Consider the following 22,432-nt stretch of genomic DNA (forward strand, 5'->3'; position numbering starts at 1 on the left):
ACCTCTTTGACCTTTATGCTTGCCGTTTCTCATTTGGTCTTACAAACGTGTTCAAGGATAATGCTTTTATGTGTCGTATATCTGCCCAATTTGGTTGGTTCAACTGAGAAAGTAAAAAGGAACATTCCTGATTTGTTTTACAATTTGATCAGAGACCGTTACAAGGATAAAGCCATTGGCATGCGTTGCAAAGTGTGCCAGTGCATATCAGAAAAGGAGGGTCTGGCATTTATAAGCAGGATATGAAAGTGCTCGCCTTTTTATGGTCTTTGAAAGTGCATGTATGTGAGAAGAGATTAACATGATTTTCTACACATTATATAGAGACTATGTGCTGTAGTAGTGCCATCTTCTGGAGAAGAAGGGCAAATTGTGTTGTACCATACACTAAATAACAAGGTTAAAACAACACACATTTGCTTATGCAAGCAGCCAATAAAAGTGGTAGGAATAGAAGGAATGTAATATTAAGATAATCTTAAAAATGCATCTTCTAGGATAAAAAAAAGGAATAAGAAAAGCCATCTTTTAAAATACTTGGTAGACTGTGTTTATTTTTTAGGAATAGTGGGTATATGTAGCCTTTACAGCAAATATACATCAAAGCAATACTGTACAACATGTAGAATGCGGCATTTTGCAGCATATTTCAGTGCCTACACACAGATATACAAAGAACACATATTATCATTCTTTGACAAAACATGATGTGGTTCTTATATATATATATATATATATATATATATATATATATATATATATATATATATATATATATATATATATATATATATATATACTGTATAAACAGATGTACTGTATAAACAGATGTACTGTATAAACAGATGTACTTCAGTAGTACTCCTCATCCACACTACAATCCAGAGATAAAGATTAATCCAATTATAAATCATATTAAATAAATTGGATTGTACGTTTAAGAAAAACAATTTTTTGTTAATAACGTTTAAGGAGGTATGAAGCATGCTCTTAATCAAGCCCACATCTCTGTAGTAAATCTTTCTCTTTTGTAATCTAATACAGTGATGTTAAATGTCATGTCAATTTTTTACCAAATTGTTTCGGTAAAAAATTAACAGACACAAAGGCTTGAAAACAGCATTCAGTGTTTCATTAATTGAGTCATGAAAAAGAAAATATTAAACCACCCTTGTTTTGTTTTTTTATTTCTTGCTCTAAGATATATAACCTATAATGAGCAAAAAAAGGGTACCGGTAATTAATGATTTTCTCAGGATGCAGTCCATGTAAAACATAGATTTTCTCCATGAATGTATATCATGTTCAATTAAGAGACCGTTCACCTGTCTTGATGACATGTTCTTTTGCTCATTTACTAATGAAGAAATAGACAAACCGGCAACAACCATAAAGGAGCAGACCTGAACTGTTAAAAATTATGCAGAATGCATAAGCATAAGCATACATATAAATGGTAATTTAAGTTAAAAGGCTGGGCACTTCTTTTATTCGTGCACAGAGCGCCACATATATACATTCCAAGGCGCTGTGATTACAATGCAGAATTGACAAGATTATTAGTCAGAAACACGACAGGAAGAATTTTCTGTAAAAAAGCACTTTCATTACTGTTCCTTATAACTGCTTGCCACAAAATTAATGTTCTCATTTTGTAGATCTATAAGACCTAAATTACATTGAGAGTGTCACAAATGCACTTTTTTAAAAACTATTTACATAAAGGACCTATTTACTTAAGCCCTTAGGAAGCATATGGAGTGTCCTTAAACATGCTCTACCACTGGATATTATTTTAATTGGCCCAGCATTTGGTCTTAAATTTATTCAAGTAATACCAGGATTTGAGAATTCACAAACACACTTCTACAGTGGACAGGTGGAAATTCAGTGAAAATCGACAGATCACCTCCATCTTTGCTTTTTTCAACACATCTTTGTATCAGTTAATGAAAATTTGACCAGGCACAAAGAATACTTTAAATAGACAGTTCTATTTATTAAGGAAATATTCATAAACGCTAGCATGGCCTGAAATAAATAGTGCCCTCACTAATTAGGTCAAAACATAGCATCATAGGTCACTCTACAACATAGATGCTGAGGGCACAAAACAATGGATGGCACTGTTTCAGAGCCTTCTGCTAAAATTGATTGTTTTTTATTAACTACAGAAATCTATTGTCCTGGTTTTGGTATGCAGTCCCAGGTAATATAAGTGTTTTTCAAAATGATTTTCTTTTTTTTTTAACCCTTACACATCAATGATGCTTTAGGTTTACCATTCTATAGTTGAGTCAAGTGTTGAGGCCTATATTACTTATGTGTTGTTCTAGGTTCTTTGGTAACCTGGTTATGCACTCCTAGAAATTTAGATCTTCTGGCCCCTGCAATTAAAAGTCAACCTTTAGAAATATCTTGGCAATTGTGAAAAAATTACCCTTACTGTGGTCTGCTGAGAACCCCAACTTTAAGAAATAACTTTGTGGAACTTTAGAGCATTAACTGAGATATATCATTGTTTTATTGATTCCTCATCAGTTCCTGAATTACTTTAGGTCAGGGGATGTTGGGTTGTCTTTTATGATATCTCCGTATCTGTTTCTTGATTCTTCAGGTCTGCCAAAAAATCATACCTGGTGTGGCTAGTGCAATTTAACTTTTAGATGTGGGTAATCAAAGTTAATTCATACATTAACCAGAAAAACAGCCAGCAATAACCTTTCTACCAAGGCTCAGGTTTGTCAGAGTATGTTCTTCCTTTAATAAATGAATTATTTTAAAATTGTTCTTTTGTATTGATTTGATTATCTTTGTCAAGTTAATAGTTGTTCCAATAATTGAAACAGATTTAGGGTTCACATACTTTATCACACCTCTGTTTATGTTTCTGCTTCTACCCAGATTCATATTTAACACATTTTCCTCTTTGCAATGGACCATCAGCGACTTCCGCAGTACTATCAGTATGGTATTTGCTAAAGATTTTGAATTTGACATCATACTGTAAATGCTTCCTCAGACATTCATCTTCAGCTGCAGACCCAGCAGGTGTCCGAGTCACAGGAACCAGATGTCCCGAGTGCACGGCTGGAGGTAATGAAGCAATGTTCCCTGGTAGTTTGTTTTATTCTAGTTTCTAAGCGATCTCAGGGTTCGGGTAATATCGGAAGACTTTGTAAATCCACTGAGTGTAAAAGGGCACATTTACAAATATGCCAGGCTGGTTAGCTCGAGCACAGCCTCTGCCATGGACACTGATGCCAACAATAACTCTGAGATCTCCATCCTGACACACAAGCGGGCCTCCATAATCCCTCTGTAAAAGAAAGATAGAAGGCCTATTATTCTCAAGATTAAAGGTCTGACATTACTCTTTAGACTTCCTATAAAGGCAAATAAAGAAAATTAAAAATAACAGTCTACAGTAAGTGAAAGACAGCAATATAGTGTTCAAATTTTTTACAAAGTCAGAAACATCAGATGGCTCTGGATAGCTGATGAAATTTGGAGCAACAGTCTCAAACTGCTCTGTTTACAGCAGACTGAAATCTAAGCTTGTGGATTCTAAAACATTTGTTTAAGATTTAGATCAAACTGTCTTGGAAAGCGTTGTGTTAGATTGAGATGCTAGATCCTTGTAAATAAATACTAAATACACTAGGAGCAATTATTTTATTTCCACATCTTAACGCCTACTCGTGTTTACCAACTTTGCTGCTGTGAATCCTTTCCAACCTCATATCTAAATGGTTTAGCAGCTCACTGATAATTACTGAAATAAAAATTATTTGACTTTTACCTCACATACTCCTTCATTCCTTTTTCCTCCTGCACAGATCTTGGTGTCGGTGATATGGAAGTTTCCTCTATGCATTTCTCTGCACCTATTATTTCCAACAATGGGCAATTCGACTGCCTTTAGGATATCTTCATGGCCAGTACCTGAAATTAAAGACATAGGTTTAATATTATACTAACAATGATAAGAGAAAATGAATTTGTCTACTTGATTGTTTATTGGTTTTTGTGTATCATTTTAACTATTTAATGTTTGTATTTGCTGAATTTAGGCTTTGCCTTTTCAAATGCATAGATGAAGGGTGAGGTAAGGCAGGATCCTGCCTTACATCAGACAGATCTGTTACATACAGTCTGATGCAAGCCCCATGCTGTTACTCTTTATCAACAAAATACATGTTTGGAGGTGCGTTACATGCTGACATTCCAAAGTATGTCTAATAAACAGTGGCAGCATATGCTTTCCAACTGCCAATAAACATGCAGTGAAAGTGCAGAAGGCAAGGCAAAAAGTCTGAAATGTTTCAATATGTTCTAGAAAAATTGAAGATTATGTCTAAAACTGTAGCACCGCTGCCTTGTAGCAAGAAGGCCTGGGTTCATTTTCTGTTATATGATCTCCTTGCATGGAGTTTGAAGCTCTCCCTGTGCTCTGTCCAGGTATTCCAGCCTTCTCCAGCAGCTAAAAATCATCACTACTAGTGAGATGAATTGGGCTCTCTAACGTTGCTTTAAGTGTGACTGTGTGCGTGGATGGTTATATGTTCAGCCCTGTGATAAGCTTTCATGCTGTCCAAGGTGCACCCTGCCTTTTGACCAGAGACTAATAGCCACAGATGGGCACCAGCCCCACATTAACCTAACAGATGAGCTACAGAAGATGGATGGCTGTCCTAATACTGTGATTTTTACAAACGTTTTGAGTAGTTCTGCTAGACAGGCAACTTTTCTATGTTGTTTATAATCAGTTCATAGCTGTTTGTTAATTTCTGGTTTAGTAAAATTTAATCTGCAACTATTAAATATAGATTTTATTTAATCCTGTGTATGAACAGTAACAGCTACTTTAAGATTTAAGCTCAAAATGTCATAATAGTTATTGTATGATGCTATCCACTGTAACATGACCCTTCAAAATACTTAACAGCATAAATCAGGTGCTTTTTCCACATAATTTATAGTCCTAATTTTGTGTAGACACCTGTATATGCTACATATTTTGCAGCAAACACAAGATACATGTTATACATGCATACAAGCTGTACTGATGTGAATTATTAATACCTTTTGTCTCTCCCCATCCATACATTTTACACATCGTTCCTTCAGGGATAGAGCATCCAGCCAAAGGCAGCTGTATTGTGTGGACATTGTCAGCAGGACGGGCAGGTCTGGACATAAATAATGCATGCATGGAATTTAAAATCATTAGTATACAGTAAACAGAAATCTCCATCTTAATATAAATGAAAATGTGTTCTTTTCTCAAGCACCAACTTTGAGAGCCTCAGGAGGGCTAAGCTCGATCCGCTGGGACCACATATCACTTGAGCTATTCTGACTTCTTGTCTTTTAGATCTGTCAGGGGATCCTTCTCGAAGATCAGACAGTCCCAACCACACCCTGTACTCACTGAGATCTGGAACGCTGGAGGAACAAGAAAAGCAAGCATATGTCGAATTAAAAACAAAAAGTTTATTTTTGAATCAGCAGGGACCGAAGGTGAAAGTAAGCAACTGGAATACCAGGAAGAGAAGCATTGTCTGTCAGTAAGAACCCACTCGTCTCGTATAAGTGAACCACCACACCAGTGCACAGATCTGGGAATGATACAAAAGCCAGATGCTAAATAATGAATAAAACACAGATATTTGCAACCTTTTAGATTTATAGTCGTGCAAAAAAATATTAGACGATGTTATCCTGCCACCACAAAGAGTGAGGCTGAATGTAAGGGAGGTTAAATTATTTTCTTCTACTTTTAATTGTGCAAGGTATAATTAAATGCAACAGAACACAGAACAGCATGAAAACTCTGGACTAACAATGATTTTTTTCTTCTTCCTGACTGTTAGAAAAAACAAAATAAAAAAACTGAAATGCTTTACCCTTTCTGAATGCTAACCATCCAGCTGCCGTCTGATATTCCAACCGGAGCCCCACCCACAATCCTGGGTCTTTTATGGACAAAACACCTCACAGGGGTTGGCTCAACCACAAATACTGAAACACACATATACATACAAACATGCTTTCAAATAATGTCTCTTTTTTTAGTAAATATAGAACAAAATAAATAGAATTTTTTTAAGTGTGACTTCATACAAGAACCTGTTTCTTTTTTCTTTGTTTGTTTTGTTTTTACCTACATTTTCACTACCACCTTTAGTTGGAAAGTTAAAAGTTAGCCTACTGTATCATCTACTGTATCATCTAAAAAAAAAATAAAAATGATCAAGCAGTTGCATTCTGCAGTTGATCAAAAGAGATGCTGCCTGCATTCTAAAAAAGAAAGTTGAGCAGATCCATTCAGTTATTAATTAGTTATACAGGCTCAAACATACTTTAAAACGCCATTGCATGAAAAAATGTTACAAAATGAATGTCTAGAAACCAGAAACTAACATGAAGAAGCACTTTTTGGTTCCCTAATCTGGAATAAACTCCCAGAAAACTGTAAAAACACGTAATCCCTAAGTTGTTTTTAATTGAAATTAAAAATGCTTTTGTTTTGTCTGGCCTTTGACACTGCTATCTCGGCATCATTCTGGTTTTTATTATCATTGCTACCTTTTTTTTTTCCCCATTGCAATTTACTAGTTTTTTTCCTTTTTGTTTCTCATGTAGATAGAAGCAAACGTATCCCAATTTTCTTTAAAAAAAATTATTTATTTATTATTATTTTTATTATTTTTTTTCAAAATATAGCTGCATGTTTTGACTTGCATATAGATTAAAAATAAATAAACCAAACTGCCTTTTCATTTTGTTTTTCAAGACTGCTAAATCTGTTACTTAATCTTAATGATAACAAAAAACTATAGTGTTACATTTACTTTTCAAATGATTTCCCAAAAGATTTAAAAATTACCAAATGGAGAATTAAAATATATTGATAAAAATATTTTTTTTATTTTAACGACAGACCTAGATGTTTTAATCATAAATAAATTCCTAATATATAGTCCTAACTATCTATCAGTCAACTATTACATTTGGTTACTTTTTGCAGAGACATCTAAACATTACCTTTTTTACCATCATCAAGAAACAGAATGAGCAGTGTTTGGATTAATATTCACTCAATTCATTTAATTTCTACGTGACACACTTAACCATGGCTAAGATGCTGACAAAGACAGAGTCACTTACCTGCTGGAATGGTGTTCTGTAAGACATTGCCTATAGAAAAGAAAGAGAAAAACTAATTTGATTAGGGACAGTAACAGGTAAAAGATGAGACGATGCAAATTTTGACTTAATTGACAACAATAAAAGAAGGATAAAGACAATATAGACATACACATCTTTAAATTATACTTTTATTTCAAATAAATTAACATTTTTGAATACAGGAGCTATTTTAAAGTAGACTATTCAGCCTAGCTATTTTATTAAAAAGCATTATCTACTAAGGTTGAGTTATTATCTCCAATAAATGAAATACTGAATCTTTTAGGGCTGCAGCTAATGATTATTTTGCAAATAATCTGTTGATTATTTCTTTTTGATTAATCGATTATTATTCAGATAGCCAAAGGTTCTTTAAGGAAGATTTCTTACCAAATTAAACCAGGTGAAACTAAAATGTTTCCACTTAAGTTCTGAATAAAGCATATTGAAAAACCAAAACATTTTTAACATCTTTTTTAATCTCTGCTGTGTCAGCAAAAGGCATGTTTTACAGTCTCTATACTCCATTTAACAATTAATCGATTACTAAATTAGTTGATGATAATTTTAATATTTGATTGATTACAATCATTTCAATCAATTGTTTAAGCCCTAAAATCTTTAAAACTGAAACTAGGCAAATTAAATTATGTTTATTTATCTTTTGTAAAAAAAAAATTAAAATTAAAAAAATACAGTATTTATTTTTTAATAGAAAATAGATAACCAGCAAAAATAATCAAACTCCTCCCAGCGGTTATTGAGGCGCTGCTTTCAGTCAGAAACAACCTGAGTCAGGAGGAGTTTGTCTTAGCAGTGTTGTATTGTTATTCAGTCCTAAGACTGCCTGAGTCGTACTTGTGGAAGAGAAACTACAAAACATTTCAGGAAAACGTTATCAAGTGGCATCTGCTTTGAATAAGCAAAGCGGCAAATAGGTACTAGCTTCTGTATTTAGGGAACATTCTGGTTTGGGGGGAATTTTGAATTATGTTATTGTGAGAGAAGTGCTACAGGGCAGCAGAGAACATAGGGGGATCCTTTAGGGTGTGTTTGTTCTAATTACCAGGCTAAGTTCAGGATCAGAACTCCCTAAGCAGCTTTAACTATACCCCTACTGTAGATTGCATGCCAACTATCTGATGTCAAATTCAACATAGCACTCTTATGAGAAAGGAGCTGTCTGAAAATTTAGGGTTTGAGATCAATTCCAGCAAATGTCAAAAGCTGAGTGCATATGCTACATAACCTTTATACTTTTCTTACCGAGAAATTGGTCAAAATGACTAGCAGAATAAATATATTTGCATTGGCAAGTGGGAGAAATGTGCTTTGTAAATGCTGTGTATTTGTTATAACTTTTATTACAGCATACAGATAAAATATGCGTAAATATTTCAAAGGCTTTGCCAACACAAATTAATCTAGGAGCTTTATTCGACCAAAGCATTGTGCATTGGTATGATACTTAAAAAGGTAACTGGAACTGTCTAAAAGATCAGCTATTGTTAGAAATTTTAATTTCCTCCACCCTGCACCACTCAGTGAGTGTTGTCAAGCCTTCACACTCTAAATATTCTGTTTTCGTGTGAATGTGTGTGAGGTGTAAAGAAAAAAAAAGGAAAGATATATTTTGTTATTTAGAAGAGGTCAAACCTTCAGTTTGCATCAATTTGAAGTTTTATCACCATGAGTCAGTATAAACGCCATACAGTAGTTAATCTTTTGATGGTTACTTACAAGGTTTTACGTTGCAGTAGTCCCATCTAATGGCAGAATTGTTGGTGAAACACCAAGGACCATGTTTATCCTTATCAGGATTTCTGCAGTAGCTCCCTTCCAGACCAGACAATAGCATGCCTCGCTCTCCACTGCACAAAGAGAAAGGCAGAAACAAACTTAACTTAGCTTAACACAAAATTTGGTCCAAGTGTCAAAAATAATGTATATAACAAGTTATGACTTGGTTTTAAATCTGAAGGTCAAAAAAAGAGTAAATAAAAGAACTATAAAAATATTAAAGAGCAATTGTCTTCTAGAAACAAAAAGTTAAATATCACTCCGAGATAATAAGAACAATCTCTGGATCCATGTTGTCAGATGGGTTTCTTTTGCTTCATGCTAACCACTTGTTAAATAAAAAAAACTCTTTCTCAAACCAAATTTAACAACTATATCAACATAACAAACAGAAAGGTGGAAGTTAAACAAAACAAGTCAGAGTCCCTAACATGTGTTTATATAATTTCGAGTTCCCATCCTTGACTTGTGACCCATAGCAGGCAACCAACAGTAGATATAAGTAGCTTTGAAGTTACTACAAAGGGCTGTTTGGGGTCAGAGGTCAGAAATGAAGTACATATCCCTGGGAGTCATTTCCTGCTGGATTAGGTCATCTTTGGGGGAAAACAAGGTTGCCTGTGTAGAAATGGTAGAGAAGCTAGACACGGAAGCAGTTTTCTGCTCCTTAACTCAAGAATCTCACCATGGTGAGCTGACAACAAAATTACATGTTTAAAGGTCAAGGTAAGTTTCCTCTGCACACCAACATGTTAAAGGTTTGCAAAGGTGTTCTTGGAAACATTAGGATTTTTTTTTTGTACAGCAGGAATTTCATTTTCTACAAATTCTACTATTCAAAATATTGCCTTCTGCTTATTATTGTAGGATTGATTTTTTTATCACTACGCTGTTAAAAGTTCTATACATTTTCGGAGTATTAAGCACTGTTTTTGTTGCATTTCTGTGATTTATTAAAGTAATGTATTTTATATCATAAATTAGGAAACATTATTAGGCAGAGAAGGAGCTTCAATTTGGTGTACCAACCTGTTGCTGTGATCTCTCCAGGGAGCACAGGGCAGGTTTGATCTAGTCCTTGACTGCTCTCCTTGGTAATTTTCTCCAAAGCCCATGAAGCAGTCTGGGTTTGCATATAAAAGTGAAGAAAAAAATAAGACAGACGTTTCATATATTTATTCTATACAATAAAAAAAAAAAAATCAAAATGAGGCTTAAGACCAACACAAAGTTGTGCATCACTGTGAAGACATGAATACATCATCATCTAACATTTACAAACATAAATCTGAAAAAAGGATTTCATGCATATATCTTAATGTAGCCTCAATTTTTATAAGAGGTTCAGCAAAATTTTTGTTGGCCTTCAGCTAAAACTGGATATGCCAAGGTAAACCGATACTTCACATCACTCGAAATAAAAGAACATTCTCACTGGGGCACATATACTATACACACACACACACACACACACACACACACATATATATATATATATATATATATATATTCCATATATCATTCCTTATCACTGTAAATATGCCAAATCTAAAGTTATTGCTTTATGATGGTTAGCGTACAAATGCATGCCATTTTTTCAAAGGAAGCGAATTTTGAAAACTCTACCTTTTTTCTTAAATCCTTATAATCATATGCTGGTCTATTTTTTTTTTACAAAAGTTCCACTATATACAGTACAGAGTAAGTACTGAGGTTATACTGTAACAAACTGTGAAAAACCTTAATGGGTGTGAATACTTTAAGGAGGCACTTTGTTTTTTGTTTTATCTTCTTTTCATAACAAATGTAATCCCACAAAAAAATTAAGGGCCGTTACACATATGTTTAAAAAAAGCTGTTATTCAGCTATCATGGCTTGATCTAGAATAAACAGAGATAGGAACAGAAAAAATGTATTGACTATGACTCCTTACAGGAACATTGGATATAAATAAGTTATTAGGCTGTCTGTCATCCTACATTTCATTTCTATATGGGAATCCATTCAATCCCTGAGGGTAGACCACAAAATAACCTTAGAGTCAATTTTTATGCAAGGCCACAAAAACTAAAATCCCTTGAGAGATTTAAATGCGAATAATCCGCCATAGATCTTCATCTTTCCCTTACAGAATCTTTGTGGTACCCCAGGAAGAATCTGAACCAAGACTAATCCCTCAACTCCATCTTTCCCTGTCAAATGAGACCAGGCCATCCCTGACTGCTGTCAGATTTTATTTATGTGAGATGTGGTCATCAGTCCTTCCCACAGTCCTTTAAGATCACAATTTTCCACAGGGATGCCAAGGATGTGTCATACAGGCTCTTATATGAATTTTGCAGTCTACAAAATATAAAAGAAAACACATATGGTATATTCTTCTGTTTAAGGTTGAAAAATAGGCTTTTCCCTTGTTACTTTCAGCATCGAAGGAAGGGGTTGTGTCTCTCACCACTGACAAGAGTGTTCTGGGTGCCACACTGAGGGATTTGGGAGCAGAACATTCTGCGTACTCTTGGGTCTGTAGTGAAGCACCAGGGGGATTCTTGACCATCTGGATTCCGACAATAGTTCTCTCTCAAGTCCCTGGAAAATAGAGAGAAAAATAAAAATATTGTGTTTTTTACTTTTTTTTAAGTAATTGCACACTGAAAGGTTATGGAGTGGAAAGCATTCACATGCAGTATTACTCTCACTTGCAAGGGTAGACTTCAGGTAAGAATGTGTGATTATGGGGATACTGAGAATCCCAGCGTTGGCAGGCGAGTCCACTGGGTGTCATGTCTGCTGTGCCTCTGTAACCCTCTCCTCTGCTCTCGTAACACTCGGTTGTCTCTAACGCAGGACTTTTATGTGGTGTTTCTGTGGAGGAGTGTAGAATTGTGACACAATGATCTCAATGATTTGCTGTAATACATGAAAAACAAAACAATATTAAAAGGTGCATATTATTTAGGCTGACTTTCCAAAATGACATAATCCACTACTGAGCCAAAATTGACTTTTTTTTTCAGTACTGCATTCAGAGTGCCTTACCTTGACTCCATTTAAACAATATAATGCAATAGTAACATTTAAAAAATGCATACTTCACAGCATAAGTAGCATTAGGTCTTTTTCTTGGGTCACCCATGTCCGCTTCCTTTTTTAGTCTTTCTAAAATCTAACAACTTCATTTCAGACAATGCAGTAAAATTACTATTTAACATTTTAAAACATGTAACCTAAAAAAAAAAAAAAATGAAAACCTAAAAAAAAGCAAAAAAAGAAAATAGCCAAAAATGTACACCTAAAATGCATTATGCTTGAATTACTTGTGTTGGATACTGTATGTTATGTATTATTGTCAGACATTTTTGTTACAGATTTCTTGTATTTGTTGCTTTTAATAAATGTTGAATAAAAGTTGGTTTTATTTTAATATTTTAAATGGTCAAAATTGTCCAAGAAATAGATTCTATCTTGAGGGTAAAAGTAAAGAGCTGTGTGAAGCTGGCACCCCACCCACGAGTAAAATCTGCACATTTTAATTTTGGCAGATGACGTCACCATCACCGCAATAAAGTCAGAATTAAACTAAAGCCATCTTTTTTTTGGTGGTTTGTTGGTGCAGTTTTAACTTTTGTTTGTACTGATTTTTGTTTACAGATATAATCCATTTCAGCTGACGGCGTCACTATCTGACCAGAGTGAAGCGATACAAACCAAAGGACTACTATTTTTAGTACTTCCTTTGTGCTTTTATTGCTTACTAGCTGACATTTTAAATTATTATTCTTTAAAACAAATCCAGCACAAATTATAGTTTTAACTGCAAAAATCTGCACTAATGTAGTAGTAAAAACTAGACATCTTTGGTTCAATTCAGATCTTAATGGGGTGCATGGTTAACTCTGGATGATCTACAAAACTCATCTTCAGTATGTCTAAAATGAGAAACAATGATTTCAATTGCACAAACCAGCACTATTAAAGTCCAAATCATTTGTTGATTTTTTTTTTCACGTGGGTCAGGTGTCTGCTTCAAAAAAGGTAAAACAAAAGTTTGAATTAGCATAATGTAAATTTTTTTCTTATGCTAAATGGCAGCCTCATTTTGTGGTAGTAAAAGGAAGCCAGATCATATTGAAATAAATGCAGGGTAAAAGTGGTCAGCCTGACTGTATCTTTCTGTGGTTCGCCAATAGATGCCTACTTACTCTAAATTCTAAGGATCACGATGTTGACAGCTAACATGCAAACCACAGCTTTCAACTGATATTCCACAAACCAGCTAGTGGCAGCAAATGTTTGGGTCTGTATTGACATCACATCCCAAAAATCAGCCTTTATTTACATTTGCTGGCCATGCTTGCCTGTCCTAAAGCACTTCCTCTCAATAATATTTGAAACACATGGAAAAGATTAAAATGAAATCTAAAATGAGACAAATGTGCGATTCATTGTAGCGCATCTCTTTTTAATTTTAAAATGACTGTACATAATGACTCAAAGGTTGGTTTAAATGTACCTGATGACAGAGTGTGACTGATGACAACTGATTTTAACACCGTATAAACAAGAGGTGAACATAAATAACAAAGCAGAACAGATTCAAAATAAGTCCCATGATCTGCACCAAAAGCTTTTTTTAAGGACTTAGTTTTACTCTATTTCAACAGGATTTTCCTTATTTCTATTTATACACCAATGTTTCACAATGTGTCCACTGTTGCTCATTAACAAAGTACATCAAGGTGATCAGAGTTACAATTTCAAAATCACCAGAAATTTCAATCATATTATTTCTGAAGTGTCAGGCTTCCTACCCAAAACAGAAAATTGTACTACTAACCAGTTAGCGGGTAGCTTGTTTAGCTCAGTGTTATTTAACAAAGAGAATGATGGAAATGGTATAATTTTGCACATTAAGAATGCTTACCTGAGAATTATTACTTCATGTGATCAGTGTTTGAGCAAAACCAAAAACTACTAAAACAGTCATAGATAACAGTTTTTAAAGGTGTAAGAGTCTGTTACTATTACTGAAGTAGGAATAACTTACTTTTTATTTTGCATAAAATAGAAAAGAAAAACCCCTGTCACACAACACACCCTGACCAAGACCAAGGTCCTCAGACCAAACTCAAAACAAAATGTGGATACCTCCATTCAACCTCTCTCCCCCCAGACCTCAACCCAGACAGACCCCCGCATTAAACCCCCTCACCTCTGACCCTGACCCGGAACTCCACCCTCTCTCCATGGAGCCTGGTTTTAACTTGATTTTGATGACAATATATAACACATTTTTAAGATTGGAACCCAAACAATATTGATATCCTCCCCATACAGACCAATACAGACCAAGCCCTGTGGCTGGAATTTGTGAATCTGAAATTCATATACCACTAAATTGTAATGTTTTAATAAAAAAAAAATCATATAAAAGAAGAATATATATATAATATAATAATAAGACTTGACCTTTGCTGTGTTTAATAGTATGTAATTGACTTGATGAAAATAGGGTTCTGAAAACAAATGCATTTTTACATTAAGCTATAGCAAAATCTTTTATTTAGGGTTCATATATTTGTGCTTCCAGCTCCAGAGGATTCAGTGCCTCACTAGTTATGAACCTCACTGCACTTAATTGTTTGGGAAAATGTTTCTTTGGATGCTTAATTCTGCAAAATAGCTCCCTCTACAGGCCTTTTGCTAGAGCATAATTAGAAAAACTAATTAAAAATCAGATATTTGTTTCTGTTCACAGAAAGAGTGCAGACAAATAACAAGTCCATTGGCCTGAACACTGTCCATGAGTACATGAAAAACATGTTATACACTCTAAATCATAAAAAAAAATGTTTCCTGTTCTGGTGTGTATCTATTTTTAGATAGATACACTGGCAGTAAACAAAAGAAGGGGCCTTGTCAGTGGACCAATTCTCTGCTTCTGTGTCTATTGCTTTGTCCACACAGCCTTGTTTTGATTAAGATTAACTGGGTCATAAACTTGGGCTGTTTCCAAAAAACTTTGTATCAAAGAACAACCTAGACATAGAGTTTGAGGGTTGAAATATAGTCTTTAAAAGGGATAAAACAAGGGAAACAGTGAATCACTGGATATAAATGGATCATTTCTATCAAGCAAACATGATGACAGGACTGCAGACATTGATTTCAAGCCAGCCAGCCATACGATCAAAACGTAAGGTTAGTTTGACAGAATACTATACAGGAGTTTGTATACAGTATACTGTACCCTATCCGTGATGCAACTCAATGAATCAACCAAAAGCTAGTGTATCGGTATTTAATGTGAAAGACCAAAAGGGGCTTTTCACAGACAAGAACATTGCCTTTGGTTCAGTCATAGTTAATAACTTGTATAACATATCTTGCTTTGCAAATTTAAAGACTGAAAATTCTGTCAAAATAAGATAAGTGAGATGGGATGGAAAGCATTACATATTGGATTTACAGTAGATATGTACTTGGACTAGGCCCTTTTGGCATTCTGCATTTAGGCAAAAGACTCCATGTTATTGGGATCTGACTAGTAATACTTCTTTCAAAGCATTGCTCATGGGTATGAATATGCAGCTTCTCCAGAGTTGGCAGCGGGCATTTGGTTGTTTCACGGATTCTTACTTACAATATTCTTTCCATTTTAAATGATGGGTCGAACTGTACTGAGATGTTTAACTTGGAATTCATTTCAATTCCATTTTTTTCCCCATTAACATTATACTGTCACAAGTACAGAGCAACAAAATTCACTCTTTGCATCTAACCCATCCCCTTGGGGAGCAGTGGGCTGCCATTGTGCGGCGCCTCGGGAGCAGTGTGGAGTTAAGGGTCTTTGCTCAGGGACCCAGAGGAGTCCGTGGGTGTGGAGCTTGAACTCAGAACCTCTGGATTCCATACGCAATGCCCTGACCAATTCAGTTTATTTATATAGCGCCAATTCACAACACTGGCCATCTCAAGACACTTTATGTAGAATTTTACCAAAGAATATGGTTTGATAACTTACCAGCGCTTTAAGTTTTCTTTTACATCTTTTTTTCTGACCTGTCTGGTGTGTTCTTTGGTCGTCACAATACTCTCTCCACTAATAATAACTAACTCTTACAATACCCAAAGCCCTAACAAAACACTTGCATTAACATATGCATTAAACATAAGTGAATTATAATTACTAATTAGTAAACTTCTGAGGACAGAAGAGAAAATAAGAAAAATCTTTTCAAAGTCAATTAAAAGTAAAGTTTCCATTTTATTTTCTTAAGGACTGGAGTGGCTGTTTCTATGACAGAGTATTAGGTTCAGACTTGCAAGATTAAAGTCATGATATTATGAGAATAAAGTAATAATATTACAATTTTAGCAATTTAAATTCATAATATCATGAGATAAAACTTTTAATATTCCGTGGTTGGTTGTAATATTATGAGATTAAAGTCAATATTATGTAATGAGATCTCTTGCACTGTCTTTCCCATAATTGAAATGAGAACCGTTGAGAATCTTGGGACGTTATACTTTTTTATTGGCTTTACAATAAGAAAAAAAATTTATTATTTTAGCCCATCATCATCAAATTATTATTATCAATGAATCATGACTTTATTTTCATAACATTCCATATTTATTCTCATAATACATTGATAAACATAAATAAAGTTGTAATAGTACAACATTTTTCTGGTTATATTAAGAGAATAAAGTAATGTATCTACAAATTTATACACATTATATTTTTTTTCTCCTAGTCTGATCTTAATCCTCTGTCGTAAGGTTCTGATTGTGTAACCAACAACAAATAAAGTCATCTCTGGATAAATGTGAAGGTAAACAGACACCTCAACGCCATCTTTAACTATTGTTCTTATACATTAATTGGACCTTGATTATTAGNATATTATGTAATGAGATCTCTTGCACTGTCTTTCCCATAATTGAAATGAGAACCGTTGAGAATCTTGGGACGTTATACTTTTTTATTGGCTTTACGATAAGAAAAAATGAATTATTTTAGCCCATCAGCATCAAATTATTATTATCTATCAATCATTATTATTGTTATTTTCATAACATTCCATATTTATTCTCATAATACATTGATAAACATAAATAAAGTTGTAATAGTACAACATTTTTCTGGTTATATTAAGAGAATAAAGTAATGTATCTACAAATTTATACACATTATATTTTTTTTCTCCTAGTCTGATCTTAATCCTCTGTCGTAAGGTTCTGATTGTGTAACCAACAACAAATAAAGTCATCTCTGGATAAATGTGAAGGTAAACAGACACCTCAACGCCATCTTTAACTATTGTTCTTATACATTAATTGGACCTTGATTATTAGGTGTGATAAAATATGTCTGCATCCAAGTATGAGTTTGTGTTTTGTCTGTATGAATTACAGAAGGTTAATGTGGAGCAGTAACTGAGCTTTGTGCAGTCTGAGTGCAACACCTAAAATCTGGCATGGAACAACAAACAACTGGTCTGTGATGCTGTGAAAAATAAACATTTTGGCTATTGGAGAAGAGAGAAAGGCTAAAAGGGGTTGCGGGCTAGCTGTATAGGTATGCATGTGTATGTGTGTTTCCCAACATCAAGGAAGAGTAATGACAATATGGGGAAAAATAAATGATACAGAAAGTTGTAAATTCTTGGATATTCTGTCAGGCATGACTGACAGTAATAGGCCTCTATTCTACACAAACAGACCTGGTTTATGTCAAACGCAAATACTCTGTTGGCAAGGTCAGTCAATTCAAACACACACAAACACATATGCACTCTTGCTTACCACAGACTTTGATGTTGCAGTACTCCCATGGCGTGTTTGGGTCTGTGGTAAAGCACCAGGGTCTGTGTCGTCCATCAGGGTTCCTACAGTAGTTATCATGTAAGCCTTTGTCAGGGAACCTAACACAAAAATGAAACATTTCAGCATGTAGACTGTTAACATCTTGTGATAATCTCTTAAGTGCTCAGTGAAATCATTGGAGAAAAAATACAGAATTGCATATAGCTGAAAAAGATGAATAGTAGTTAGCAGACACCATCTGTTTATCTGTTTAGAGCTCAAGGAGATGAGGAGGATAAGTTGTATCAGTCCAGATGTTTAATAGTCAGTCCTCCCAAAGTCCCCCATCCCTTCAGGTCTGTTGCCTCAGGCATGCAGCATTAGGCAGCTGGTCCTCTCATTCCATTAACAGCTTTTGCAGCATGGGACCAGGTTTGTACAAATAGTGTGATGATTAAGGACGTGTTAACGAGTCTCGGCTAATCCAGACCACCTGCCACCCAACTAGCTGGAACAGCGTTGACACAGTCATACAAAAACTGCCATACACATATGTCAACACAAGACGGGGAGATGTAAAGAGTTCCTGAGCAAATTGAATTATATAGCTTTCCTAATGCAGAAATGAGGGGACTTCCCAGCATACCACAGTTAAAAAACGCAAATTACACTAGATTCTCATCACTTCCCTTAAGGAAAATGTTTTCATTGGCTAACTAAAAACACTTAATCTCCTGGGTGAACCACAGCTTCATAAATCTATTAGAGGGATATACTGTATACAAAAAAACTCCCATATACTTGCACTTATAATAAAGCAAGCAGTTTGTGAGATGTATGAGTTTTTTATGTTTGGAAGTTTAACCTTTTGGGGTGGTACGTATGCTTGTGTGGTTCATTCAGGTCCCAACGTTGACATTCTTTTCCACTTTCTGTATAGTCCATCGGTCCTCTGTAATCTTCCCCATTACAGGTAATACATTCAACTGCATAACAAGAAAAGACATAATTAATATAGACTGACACAGATATCTATTAACATTAGAAAATTTGACATTTAATACTTAATATTTAAGCTTCTAGAAGTAGTCCAGAAATTACTTGTTCAAATTTTTGCAACTCAGTTTGCTTCAACTAGTAGAAGGAGTTGTAGGACTGTTGCGGTAATCAAGGCAGCAATGGTTCATTTTAATTGACGACCTTTAGTGCATAATTTCAGAGCAAGTTAATGATTGGGTTTGATAGTTAATCACTGTGATTAATAAGAGGAAACCTGAATGACGTACTGGTAGTCCTGGAGTACATAATACTGGATGAATGGAAAATAATTAGAATGGCGAGATAATCTCATCATTAAAGGTAAATGTTTTCTGCTGTATCAGCTTGTATCTCCAAGTTTTGTTATATTGCCTTGTATTCACTTCTTTGCAATTATAGGAGATGTACTTTTATATAAGCATAGAGAAAACAATTATAGACAACAATTATTCAGCTCTAATCAGGCTAAAATAAGACTCAAATGTATAGTGAGTTTTTGTTTTACTAAAAGTGTTGCATATAAAATAACTTAATTGTCACTAAAACCAATAAGCATTTTCATCCAAAGACTAAGATTAATACTAAAACTTGAAAGGGCTGGAAAAAAAACCACACTGCTGAAAGCAAACCATTGAAGTAAACGTTTTTTGGGTGGTACCATGTTTCATGAATTATAGAAATAAATTATTGAAAAGTGTTAATGAAACTGCACACAACCATTAAAAACATTATCTTACATTCTGTTTCAACAAATATTGTTTTAAACCCATTTTATCAGACAGATGGTAAGTAGAATATAAAAAAATGTTAAGATCTTTGTCAATGTGGGTACTACATATTTTTATAAGTCACATGGTGTACATGTATATGCAACATTTAGTTTTCAACAGCTCAATTAAAAATGACAGAGTTAGGTAAAAGATTAAAGGCATGAATTAGTTAAATGGCAAAACAATAATCTCACCCTAATGAACTTATTCTTTATCAGCACTTTCCAAGAGTAGAGTCATAATAAATGAAATAGTCTTTATCAGTATAAGTCAGGGTCATGCAGACCAATATGCAATCAAAAGCTTATGTTTAAATCTCTGGAAATTATTTCAATATAAATCTGCCTAATTTGAAAACACCACAAACAGTAACTACTTTTTAACACCAATAACAAGAAAGACCAGAGGTGGAATAACAAAATGTTCTATATTCTTACCTTCTCACTGTTTAATGTGAGATCAGGTCAATGCACCATTGTTCAAATTATGAGTGGATGTAATAACATTGAGCAGCATAATGTTGAAAAATAAAGTGTTCCTGAAGTGTGGTGCTCAACAAAATAAAAAAAAAAAAATAATGGTTAGTTGTTGTTAACTCTATGATTTTGGAAAGTTAAACTGGTTCTTTTAATAAACCAATAGAAACTGTTTTTATAACAGATACAGATTGAGCACTGGAAGAACATTTGTGGAGAAAAAAAATCAATGGTTGTCAATTTTTTCTGTAAAACAGTAGTTAAATTTGTTAGTAGAGTATATACTCAACCTAACATTATCCATGTTGATTGGGCTAATTTGTTAAACTAAAACAAAAACAGTAAATATAAAGCAGTTACAAGATTCTCTGAATCTAAGGATTAGTCTACAAGGTAAGAGGAAATCTACCTGTGTCAGATAATGAAAAGGAAGAAACTTTGTTTCGTGAGACTCTTGGCTGATACGGCTGATGAGTGACAAAATACCCTTAGGGTTTCATACACAAGCAACACAGGTGTTAAAATTGAGAACCTAGTAAAGTAAACATTAGTCATCATTTTTAAGAATTCAAAATTTTTTTTGGATCACATAAATTTGTTTCTGCTCTCTTATAATCTTTTATGCCCCTTTTCTCTCCTAAGAAATCCCTAATGATAGTACAAGCAGGCAAACTAAAACCCTTGTTATATGTCCAGTAAGATATATACTCATCCAAAGCACTCAACAACAACAAAAGAAAAACTTATTACAAAAAACAAAACCATCCATTTACTATGACTGCATTACAGTGCCATCGTTATGTTAAAACACATTCAATCCAGAGTGATAAAAATAGTTTTAGAATAATAAACAATATTTTATAAAGAGAGATGACCATTTGTTAAAGATGAGTGGGATACACTGCAAAGTGTAAACAAGCAAAAGTATACCTATTAAAAACAGAGTTTTATGAGCCCTCTCCCGGCATGACACAGCACATTTATGGCTAGAGACTGCTAGCTTTGTACATTCCATGTTTGTAGACACGTGTGCTCTTTACTAATAGTAGTTAATTGTCAAAAGAAACAAAACAAAAAAAACGTTTCAGTATTTTTCCAGTCTCCAGACAAAAGGTTGTCTATAATAAAAATATGCAATTATACATGGTGGCCTTGTAACTTGTAATAGCTCAGTGGGACATCCTATGTCTGTTGAAATTCTTGAAGTTTTCTGATCCTGTTTTACTGAACCGCAGTGAATTTAAAATGATCTGTCATGATGCACCCTTTTGATGAACCCTTTTGACATTAACATTTCAGGAAATGGTATAAAAGGCTGACAGTGTTTTGCTTTTTTCACAACCGCATTTGCCACAAGGAGACAATTGATGGCTAAATTTTCATGTAGAGGAAATAACATTAATATCCTCTAATATTTGATGACTTGCTCCTTTGTGGATAAACTGCTCATAAGCCTGATAAAACAAAAGACGACATTAAAAAGTGAATTCCATACCTGGAAACAGATGCAGCCTGCCTCTGTAATTAAAACTCTTGGACCCACATGCATGCAAAAATATTTAAGTAGACCACAGTAAGAGAAGGTTGAGTCTACTCTTATTCTACTTCAATGTGATTGCCCAACATTCTACACTTTATTTCAGATGGTCAGGTTTAAATTAATTTCCAATGTGGAATGCTTATAACTTCAAGATAACTATCCTCATGGAGAGGTATATATGAGTGCACAGCTTACCCTGCGAACATAGTGGAATGCCACACTCCTGGTGTCTGAGGTGTGGCCTGGGGTCAGTGGTGAAGCACCATGGACCATCCGTGGAGTTGTCTGGGTTACGGCAATAATTTTCTCTGAGGTCCTTATTCCTGTACCTCTTAGACATAAATCTATTGAAACGAGAGCAGAAGCAATACCACATGTATGGTAAAAAGAACAGCAGGCAATTGCTGCTAACAGCCACAGTAAAGTTAAGACAAGAACAGAACGTTTATGTTGTCCTTTACTAATCCTCAAAGGAATGACATTCACTTTGTTGTTTACAAGGCAGCTGCTGCTTGGCAGTAAGTTGCCTGTTTCGAGATGACAAAATAAACATCTTTAAAAGTCAGCCAGTTTTAATGCTGGGGAACTGACTCACTGATTCCGTGCTATTTGTAATTAGAGAAAACACGTTATAAAGCAACAATATTTCTTCAATAGGGCCTGCTCTTGATGTAGTATAAACATGCTAAGAAGTGACTCAAATCTTCAACATCAGGCGAACACATGGCTGTGGTCACCACTTACGTTGATGGAGATGACAAGTGTATTTTTAGTGTCAAGCTGTATTTTTCCAAGATGATGA

At 34.5% G+C, this 22,432-nt stretch overlaps 1 protein-coding gene across 1 annotated transcript; it reads right to left on the reverse strand.

The window, feature by feature from the left end:
- Positions 1 to 826: 826 nt before the first annotated feature.
- On the reverse strand, positions 827 to 22,021 carry LOC107089218 (hepatocyte growth factor-like). The gene is made up of 14 exons (XM_015381875.1): positions 21,826 to 22,021; positions 18,672 to 18,792; positions 17,807 to 17,925; positions 11,692 to 11,857; positions 11,448 to 11,581; positions 10,024 to 10,117; positions 8,935 to 9,065; positions 7,174 to 7,203; positions 5,910 to 6,024; positions 5,547 to 5,621; positions 5,299 to 5,448; positions 5,086 to 5,192; positions 3,803 to 3,945; positions 827 to 3,319 (listed from the first exon to the last, which is right to left on the reverse strand). Exons 1-14 carry the CDS (start codon positions 22,004 to 22,006, stop codon positions 3,140 to 3,142), a joined length of 1,746 nt encoding a protein of 581 aa, XP_015237361.1. The 5' UTR covers positions 22,007 to 22,021; the 3' UTR covers positions 827 to 3,139.
- Positions 22,022 to 22,432: the final 411 nt, after the last annotated feature.

This window comes from Cyprinodon variegatus, unplaced genomic scaffold (assembly GCF_000732505.1).
Source record: "Cyprinodon variegatus isolate N-32 unplaced genomic scaffold, C_variegatus-1.0 Scaffold244, whole genome shotgun sequence".
NCBI lineage: Eukaryota > Metazoa > Chordata > Actinopteri > Cyprinodontiformes > Cyprinodontidae > Cyprinodon > Cyprinodon variegatus.